The sequence below is a fragment of the Scatophagus argus genome, unplaced genomic scaffold, assembly GCF_020382885.2.
Source record: "Scatophagus argus isolate fScaArg1 unplaced genomic scaffold, fScaArg1.pri scaffold_34_ctg1, whole genome shotgun sequence".
In the NCBI taxonomy this organism is placed as follows: Eukaryota; Metazoa; Chordata; class Actinopteri; family Scatophagidae; genus Scatophagus; species Scatophagus argus.
In genome coordinates, this window is record NW_025421234.1 from 44,105 (window position 1) to 54,440 (window position 10,336).

General features: G+C 42.0%; 1 protein-coding gene across 3 annotated transcripts; it reads right to left on the reverse strand.

The window, feature by feature from the left end:
• Positions 1-5,758: 5,758 nt before the first annotated feature.
• Positions 5,759-9,802, reverse strand: LOC124055961 (coxsackievirus and adenovirus receptor homolog). 3 transcript variants are annotated; one of them, XM_046382981.1, is made up of 3 exons: positions 6,665-9,802; positions 6,441-6,567; positions 5,759-6,315 (listed from the first exon to the last, which is right to left on the reverse strand). In XM_046382981.1, exons 1-3 carry the CDS (start codon positions 7,431-7,433, stop codon positions 6,237-6,239), a joined length of 975 nt encoding a protein of 324 aa, XP_046238937.1. In that variant the 5' UTR covers positions 7,434-9,802; the 3' UTR covers positions 5,759-6,236. The 3 variants fall into 3 exon arrangements, with proteins under 3 accessions (XP_046238937.1, XP_046238936.1, XP_046238935.1); XM_046382980.1 differs by having other exon boundaries at positions 6,441-7,418; positions 8,191-9,800; XM_046382979.1 differs by having other exon boundaries at positions 6,441-9,800.
• Positions 9,803-10,336: the final 534 nt, after the last annotated feature.

Below are 10,336 nucleotides of genomic sequence, written 5' to 3' on the forward strand. Positions count from 1 at the left end.
CCCATGTCTCTAGGACATACCTGAGGTACTAAGACCATGTACCTTGGAAGCGGAACTTGGAAGCATGCATATACCCTGTCCCGAGGCAGGCTAGAGGCACCAAATTCGATACACATATGTTTCAGGCCTTTCTGAGTCGAATGGTCTTGGTCCCATGTCTCTAGGACATACCTGAGGTCTAAGACCAATGTACCTGGAAGCGGAACTTGGAAGCATGCATATACCCTGTCCCGAGGCAGCTAGAGGCACCAAATTCGATACACATCTGTTTCAGGCCTTTCTGAGTCGAATGGTCTTGGTCCCATGTCTCTAGGACATACCTGAGGTCTAAGACCATGTACTTGGAAGCGGAACTTGGAAGCATGCATATACCCTGTCCCGAGGCAGCTAGAGGCACCAAATTCGATACACATCTGTTTCAGGCCTTTCTGAGTCGAATGGTCTTGGTCCCATGTCTCTAGGACATACCTGAGGACTAAGACCATGTACCTGGAAGCGGAACTTGGAAGCATGCATATACCCTGTCCCGAGGCAGCTAGAGGCACCAAATTCGATACACATCTGTTTCAGGCCTTTCTGAGTCGAATGGTCTTGGTCCCATGTCTCTAGGACATACCTGAGGACTACGACAGTGTACCTGGAAGCGGACATTTCCTGGATATCCATTTGAAGGAGGGAGCAATAGGGAAAAGAGTGATTTGCAAATCCAAGTGGAAAGGGAATCAAGACCACCCAGAGTGACTGGAAAGCATAACAAAAAACACCAGGCATGACAGATATTAGTCAAAATTTTCATCAAAATTCCAATTTATAATCTATGGCCAATGCAATAGATGAGAATTTGGAATCTGGAATTTCCAAATTCTCATCTACAGCGTGGGCCATAGATGAAAATTTGGAAATTCCAGATTCTCATCTATGACCCACGCCGTAGATGAGAATTTGGAACTTCCAAATTCCAGATTCCCATCTATGGCCAATGCCGTAGATGAGAATTTGGAATATCTTAGTTGTGATCTGTTCTGCTGTTTGTGTCAGCTGTTTCTCTTTCCCCTGTGCTTTAACTTGGCTCCCTGTTCCCTCAGCAGCCAAATTCATACATCCATAATTAGACTTCACCTTGAAAGGTGGATTCAAGCTTGATGATGATAAATACCACCACCCATATCCAAATTCCAAAATCAGACATCACCTTGAGAGGAGGAATTGATGAATGCTTTTCCTTTAGATGGAGATCAACACAAACCTGTAATGTCTTTGATGTTATCATCTGCTGATATATTTCAAACATATCTTGGATATCCATTTGAAGAAGGGAGCAATGGGGAAAAGAGTGATTTGCAAATCCAAGTGTAAAGGCAATTAAGACCACCCAGAGTGATTGGAAACAGGACAGAGATTGAAAGCCAATGGTCTTTATTTTTAATAAAAAAAACTAAAAACAAATAATAGCAGGATCACACTTACTGGTACATGAGTTCTAAGAGCAAACTGTGGCAAAAAACTCCTGGCATGGCATGGCAAGACAAGGCAATACAAAATACAAAGCATAACAAAAAACACCACGCATGACAGATATTAGTCACAATTTTGATCAAAATTCCAATTTATAATCTATGGCCAATGCTATAGATGAGAATTTGGAATCTGGAATTTCCAAATTCTCATCTACGCCGTTGGTCATAGATGAAAATTTGGAAATTCCAGATTCTCATCTACGGCGTGGGCCATAGATGAAAATTTGGAAATTCCAGATTCTCATCTACGACATGGGCCATAGATGAAAATTTGGAAATTCCAGATTCTCATCTACGACATGGGCCATAGATGAAAATTTGGAAATTCCAGATTTTCATCTACGCCGTGGGTCATAGATGAAAATTTGGAAATTCCAGATTCTCATCTATGACCCACGCCGTAGATGAGAATTTGGAAATTCCAGATTCCAGATTCTCATCTATGGCCAATGCCATAGATGAGAATTTGGAAATTCCAGATTCCAGACTCCCATCTTCCAAAATCAGACTTCACCTTGAGAGGTGGAATCGATGAATGCTTTTCCTTTAGATGGAGATCAACACAGACCTGTAATGTCTTTGATGTTATCATCTGCTGATATACTTGAAACATTTCCTGGATATCCATTTGAAGGAGGGAGCAATGGGGAAAAGAGTTTTGGGGTGATTTGCAAATCCAAGTGGAAAGGCAATCAAGACCACCCAGAGTGATTGGAAACACGACAGAGTGAAAGCCACCACTTCAGTAATACTTAAACTTCTGTTTGTCCCTGGATTCAGCCCCCAACTCCAAAATACACAGGTCTTTCAATTCGCTCAGGATTCTCATCTACAGGCATCACAATGCTAGAGAATTTGGAAGGATTTACTACCTTTGCAACTCATCATTACATATAGCAAGAGTGATGATTGATGCATCATTCATCAAGCTTCCATTTCTAATTTGAATCTGCCCATTACCTCCCATGTCTTTGAAATAAGAACCTTTAAGTGACTAACCTAACATAATAAATATATGAACAATATTAGTCAACATTTTGATCAACATTCCAATTTATAATCTATGGCCAACACCGTAGATGAGAATCTGGAAATTCCAGATTCCAAATTCTCATCTATGGCATTGGCTGTAGATGAAAATTTGGAAATTCCAGATTCTCATCTACGGCGTGGGCCATAGATGAAAATTTGGAAATTCCAGATTCTCATCTACGACATGGGCCATAGATGAAAATTTGGAATTTCCAGATTTTCATCTACGCCGTGGGTCATAGATGAAAATTTGGAAATTCCAGATTCTCATCTATGACCCACGCCGTAGATGAGAATTTGGAAATTCCAGATTCCAGATTCTCATCTATGGCCAATGCCATAGATGAGAATTTGGAAATTCCAGATTCCAGACTCCCATCTTCCAAAATAAGACTTCACCTTGAGAGGTGGAATCGATGAATGCTTTTCCTTTAGATGGAGATCAACACAGACCTGTAATGTCTTTGATGTTATCATCTGCTGATATACTTGAAACATTTCCTGGATATCCATTTGAAGGAGGGAGCAATGGGGAAAAGAGTTTTGGGGTGATTTGCAAATCCAAGTGGAAAGGCAATCAAGACCACCCAGAGTGATTGGAAACACGACAGAGTGAAAGCCACCACTTCAGTAATACTTAAACTTCTGTTTGTCCCTGGATTCAGCCCCCAACTCCAAAATACATAGGTCTTTCAATTCGCTCAGGATTCTCATCTACAGGCATCACAATGCTAGAGAATTTGGAAGGATTTACTACCTTTGCAACTCATCATTACATATAGCAAGAGTGATGATTGATGCATCATTCATCAAGCTTCCATTTCTAATTTGAATCTGCCCATTACCTCCCATGTCTTTGAAATAAGAACCTTTAAGTGACTAACCTAACATAATAAATATATGAACGATATTAGTCAACATTTTGATCAACATTCCAATTTATAATCTATGGCCAACACCGTAGATGAGAATCTGGAAATTCCAGATTCCAAATTCTCATCTATGGCATTGGCTGTAGATGAAAATTTGGAAATTCCAGATTCTCATCTACGGCGTGGGCCATAGATGAAAATTTGGAAATTCCAGATTCTCATCTACGACATGGGCCATAGATGAAAATTTGGAATTTCCAGATTTTCATCTACGCCGTGGGTCATAGATGAAAATTTGGAAATTCCAGATTCTCATCTATGACCCACGCCGTAGATGAGAATTTGGAAATTCCAGATTCCAGATTCTCATCTATGGCCAATGCCATAGATGAGAATTTGGAAATTCCAGATTCCAGACTCCCATCTTCCAAAATCAGACTTCACCTTGAGAGGTGGAATCGATGAATGCTTTTCCTTTAGATGGAGATCAACACAGACCTGTAATGTCTTTGATGTTATCATTTGCTGATATATTTGAAACATTTCCTGGATATCCATTTGAAGGAGGGAGCAATGGGGAAAAGAGTTTTGGGGTGATTTGCAAATCCAAGTGGAAAGGCAATCAAGACCACCCAGAGTGATTGGAAACACGACAGAGTGAAAGCCACCACTTCAGTAATACTTAAACTTCTGTTTGTCCCTGGATTCAGTCCCCAACTCCAAAATACATAGGTCTTTCAATTCGCTCAGGATTCTCATCTACAGGCATCACAATGCTAGAGAATTTGGAAGGATTTACTACCTTTGCAACTCATCATTACATATAGCAAGAGTGATGATTGATGCATCATTCATCAAGCTTCCATTTCTAATTTGAATCTGCCCATTACCTCCCATGTCTTTGAAATAAGAACCTTTAAGTGACTAACCTAACATAATAAATATATGAACAATATTAGTCAACATTTTGATCAACATTCCAATTTATAATCTATGGCCAAGGCCGTAGATGAGAATCTGGAAATTCCAGATTCCAAATTCTCATCTATGGCATTGGCCGTAGATGAAAATTTGGAAATTCCAGATTCTCATCTACGGCGTGGGCCATAGATGAAAATTTGGAAATTCCAGATTCTCATCTACGACGTGGGCCATAGATGAAAATTTGGAAATTCCAGATTCTCATCTACGGCGTTGGTCATAGATGAAAATTTGGAAATTCCAGATTCTCATCTACGGCGTGGGCCATAGATGAAAATTTGGAAATTCCAGATTCTCATCTACGGCGTGTTCCATAGATGGAAATTTGGAAATTCCAGATTCTCATCTATGACCCACGCCGTAGATGAGAATTTGGAAATTCCAGATTCCAGATTCTCATCTATGGCCAATGCCATAGATGAGAATTTGGAAATTCCAGATTCCAGATTCCCGTCTTCCAAAATCAGACTTCACCTTGAGAGGTGGAATCGATGAATGCTTTTCCTTTAGATGGAGATCAACACAGACCTGTAATGTCTTTGATGTTATCATCTGCTGATATATGTGAAACATTTCCTGGATATCCATTTGAAGGAGGGAGCAATGGGGAAAAGAGTTTTGGGGTGATTTGCAAATCCAAGTGGAAAGGCAATCAAGACCACCCAGAGTGATTGGAAACACGACAGAGTGAAAGCCACCACTTCAGTAATACTTAAACTTCTGTTTGTCCCTGGATTCAGTCCCCAACTCCAAAATACACAGGTCTTTCAATTCGCTCAGGATTCTCATCTACAGGCATCACAATGCTAGAGAATTTGGAAGGATTTACTACCTTTGCAACTCATTATTACATATAGCAAGAGTGATGATTGATGCATCATTCATCAAGCTTCCATTTCTAATTTGAATCTGCCCATTACCTCCCATGTCTTTGAAATAAGAACCTTTAAGTGACTAACCTAACATAATAAATATATGAACGATATTAGTCAACATTTTGATCAACATTCCAATTTATAATCTATGGCCAATGCCGTAGATGAGAATCTGGAAATTCCAGATTCCAAATTCTCATCTATGGCATTGGCTGTAGATGAAAATTTGGAATTTCCAGATTCTCATCTACGGCGTGGGCCATAGATGAAAATTTGGAAATTCCAAATTCTCATCTACGCTGTTGGTCATAGATGAAAATTTGGAAATTCCAGATTCTCATCTACGCCGTTGGCCATAGATGGGAATTTGGAAATTCCAGATTCTCATCTATTGCATTGGCCATAGATGGGAATTTAGTTAGTTTAGTTTATTTTAGCAATTTCCAAACTAAACTCAAAGAAGGCAGCATATACAATCATGTAACTATCTACTAGAAACATTTATTTTACTTAACATGTTATATAACATTGAATGCTGGAAATCAAATTTGGAAAACAAAGACTCTTCTCTATGGCTATGGTTTCTGCAGAGTTTGACTCAGGGGGTAACCTCTTCATAAAAAACAACATTAACCCCACATTAAGGATTTGCCTGAAGGTTTAAGATTCCTCCTGAAACTGAAAATAACTAAACACTTGAATATCAGGACCCATCAAACAGAATCTAAAAAAGAGCTAGCCAGTGGAAAAAAAGTTCTGAGACCGAGAAGCAGGGGAAGTGGCTACCTGGTGGAGGAGGCCTGTAAAAGGATGTAAAGGATTCCACCAGGAAAATGCTCGCTGGAAGTCTCACGTGCCAGCAGCAGGTGACTCATCCTGGCAGCTGAGGTTCCTGGAATATCTCACCAGCTGATGACACTTAAAGGGATCCCACATCACCCCGCCCACATCCAGATCTTTCATTTCCACGTAGAGTGGGTGATCTGCAGCATCTGAGTTCTTTTGTTTTCGGTTCCCCTGCATCTGGACCTTGAGTTCCTGATTTACAGAAACATAAAACATGACTGTAAGTGAACTGCATTTGAGAGTTGCACTTTTTTTTACAAGTGCATCTACTGACTTCCACATTCACATCTACAGAATTCCACATTTCCATTACACACCTGTCTTGCACATGAGGCAGTGCTTGAAGACACAACCCGGTGACTCTTTTTGGACAGCCATTTTCGGGGAGGCGGTTCACCCTCTGCGATCTCATTTCCATAATCCCCTTTCTTTCCTCTTTTACGTCTGAAAATAATGACGGCTGTGAGGATGATTAAGACCATGAGCAATGTGACTGCTCCGGCTGCTTTGCCTGCTGTGGCTGCTGCTGAAGTTATTCCACCTGTTGAGTTCAACCTGAGTGCTACCAGACATGTCTTCATACCAACAGGGTTATGAGCTGTGCAGACCAAGGTCCCCGAAGAAAGAATTTCCTTGCTGATTGTTAAAACCAGGTCACCTCGTGTGGGGTCAAAAGTGGCATCGTGGGGGAGTCTGCGTGTGCCGTTCATGGACCATGAGTACCAGATGGGGGGGCTTCCCTTTGCGGCCCTACATCTGAATGCCAGTTTGCGATTCAACTCAACTGCATCCTCTGCGTAACACTCAAGCTTAGCTGGTCTCTTTATTGCATTAAGGTGAATGATTCTGCTCTTGATTGCAGCAGGACCTTTTCTGACCTTGCACTGGTAGGTGTTTGTGTCTGTCATTTTCAAGTTACTGATGTTTATAGACGCATTGCCACTGGCAGGATCAGGAGACACAAAGCAAACTCTACGGCCGAATGGATTATAGTTGTCATAGATCCGATCTCCACTATACCAGATGACAAGTGTTTGACAAGGCTTGATGCTCCATTCAATATCGAGAACTCCTGAGTCCTTGGGATGAAGGTTGAAGTGACAGCTGCGCTGTGCAGTGTCTCCCACTGCTGCAAATTTTGGTGACTTTGAGCTTAAATGTATCTGGAGACCATGAGAGCGTAGTAAAGACAAAAGCAAAATTGAGACTATCATGCAGTAGCGCCAAAACCTGAACCTGGAGATGTGGGTTCTTTGAGGACGCAGTTTAAAGACTAATGATCTGGGGATGGGTACCTGCAAGCAAGACATGGACCAAAAGTCAACATTTGAAAGGAACAAAATGGTGTTAAAATTCGGAATTGTAACTTTTTAAACGACTATTTTAGATGAAAATGTGGAAGACAATGCAATCGACCCAAATTCCAATCTACACACTAGCCACGCTAGCACTTTAGCATGTTAAATAGCAAAACGAAAAACCCATGAAAAAAGTAAAACTTCAAGTAAAAACTTTAATCTAACATCAAGGACCAAAAGTCAACATTTGAAAGGAACAAAATTGTGTTAAAATTCGGAATTGTAACTGTTGAAATGACTATTTTATAAGAAAATGTGGAAGACAATGCAATCGACCCAAATTCCAATCTACACACTAGCCACGCTAGCACTTTAGCATGTTAAATAGCAAAACGAAAAACCCATGAAAAAAGTAAAACTTCAAGTAAAAACTTTAATCTAACATCATGGACCAAAAGTCAACATTTGAAAGGAACAAAATTGTGTTAAAATTCGGAATTGTAACTGTTGAAATGACTATTTTATAAGAAAATGTGGAAGACAATGCAATCGACCCAAATTCCAATCTACACACTAGCCACGCTAGCACTTTAGCATGTTAAATAGCAAAACGAAAAACTCATGAAAAAAGTAAAACTTCAACTAAAAACTTCAATCTAACATCATGTCAAATTGTCCCTAAACTCTTTCTAAGACACTACAAATGAGTTGGAACTGTTCAGGTGGGCTAAAAACCATTGAAATTTGTGGTTTTAAGAGACCAACATACCATGCCGATGGAGTATTCATGGAGCTCACGTCAATATGGCTGGTACTGACCTATAACCTCTGTGTCATGCCAAAGGATTATGGGAACTGTCTTCTTGGTATTCTCATCTACGCCATGGGTCATAGATGAAAATTTGGAAATTCCAGATTCTCGTCTATGGCCAATGCTGTAGATGAGAATTTGGAATATCTTAGTTGTGATCTGTGCTTTTATATCAATGGTTATGTTTCAGCTGTTTCCCCTTTCCCCTGTGGTTTTACTTGATTCTCTGTTTTCTCTTTGGTCTCTCTGGGTTTGTGTCTGAGTCCCATTATGGTACAGTGAACTTGAGCTTTCCCTCAACTACTTCAGCTTTAATGGATGAAAATGCTTACTTCCATATTTCCATCTACTGTATGCTTCCATAATCTAATCTACACAAAGCAGGCGAACCCCTCTGACTTTGGGACCCCTTTGGAGGTCCTTCCCATGGGGCAAGCGGGACCAAAATCAACACACTTCATCGGAGGGATGCCAGGAATCACACCGAAAAGGCTGCAAGTCTCTATCTCATTGTATAGCTGAACAGGCCCCAGATATAGCATGCAAAAATTTCCAAAGGGACCTATTGACCTTTAGCCTTTGGAAGGCCATCACTTGGGAATGCCAAGGGCCAGGGACATGGGACGAGCTGTTCCCAAAGCCACTGGCACAACTCTGTAACATATGTCAAAACCAAGCTTGTATCTCAAAGTCAATGTTTCGGTGCCCAGTGGCTTTTTGACTGCAGCCAGGCCTGTGGGATTTGAGGCCTTTCAGGCCATCCTGCTAAAGTGTGTGTGAGAAGCCATCTCGGCCACACTAGGTCGGAGAGCCACAAGCCAGGCATCGTCGGAAAGGTCTCCGTGAGCAGTGCCACGCGGTCTTCGAAGCAAAGCCGCAGGACCTTTCTGTCCGGAGGTAGGGGGCGCCAAATGTTCGGATTTTTCACCTCGTTAAGCGCTATATCTCTTTAACGGAAGCAGCGAGGGATGAGGGACGGAGACCGTTGGAAAGCTCTCCAAGAGCACTGTTACATATGTCAGCGCCGGCTAGGTGGCGCCCTTCTGGTTCAAACTCTGCCTCGGAAGGAGATAGAGACACGGGCCAGGGTGCGCCTGGAAGGCCTCCATTACAGTAATGCAAAAGTGGGTTAGCATTCTTTTCCCTCAACTACTTCAGCTTTAATGGATAAAAATGCTTACTTCCATATTTAAACCTTTTTATATCTACTGTGTGCTTCCATAATCTAATATATATTAAAGCAGGCAACCCTAGCTGAATTTGTCTCCGTGTTGAGACCCTTCTCAGGGGACCAGACGGACAAAACTTTAGACCAGCTATCGGCGGGTTGCCGGCTCTCGGCCGGAAGTGGTTGCACATCTCTAGCCCATTGTATGGCTAAAGGAGAGCCAAAAAGAGTGTGTGGGGAAGCCAGTGTGACCTCTTGACCTGTGAATTTAGGAAGGTCATAATTCCAAAACGACAAGGGCCAGGGACATGGGACGAGCTGTTCCCAAAGCCACTGGCACAACTCTGTAACATATGTCAAAACCAAGCTTGTATCTCAAAGTCAATGTTTCAGTGTCCAGTGGCTTTTTGACTGCAGCCAGGCCTGTGGGATTTGGGGCCTTTCAGGCCATCCTGCTAAAGTGTGTGTGAGAAGCCATCTCGGCCACACTAGGTCGGAGAGCCACAAGCCAGGCATCGTCGGAAAGGTCTCCGTGAGCAGTGCCACGCGGTCTTCGAAGCAAAGCCGCAGGACCTTTCTGTCCGGAGGTAGGGGGCGCCAAATGTTCGGATTTTTCACCTCGTTAAGCGCTATATCTCTTTAACGGAAGCAGCGAGGGATGAGGGACGGAGACCGTTGGAAAGCTCTCCAAGAGCACTGTTACATATGTCAGCGCCGGCTAGGTGGCGCCCTTCTGGTTCAAACTCTGCCTCGGAAGGAGATAGAGACACGGGCCAGGGTGCGCCTGGAAGGCCTCCATTACAGTAATGCAAAAGTGGGTTAGCATTCTTTTCCCTCAACTACTTCAGCTTTAATGGATGAAAATGCTTACTTCCATATTTCCATCTACTGTATGCTTCCATAATCTAATCTACACAAAGCAGGCGAACTCCTCTG

Excerpts from the sequence above, each read along its gene's own strand:
- LOC124055961 (XM_046382979.1), bottom strand. The coding sequence starts at position 7,433 with ATGTCTTGCTTGCAGGTACCCATCCCCAGATCATTAGTCTTTAAACTG. Across the intron at positions 6,316-6,440 it reads CTGCCTCATGTGCAAGACAG|GAACTCAAGGTCCAGATGCA; the intron begins GTGTGTAATGGA and ends TCTGTAAATCAG.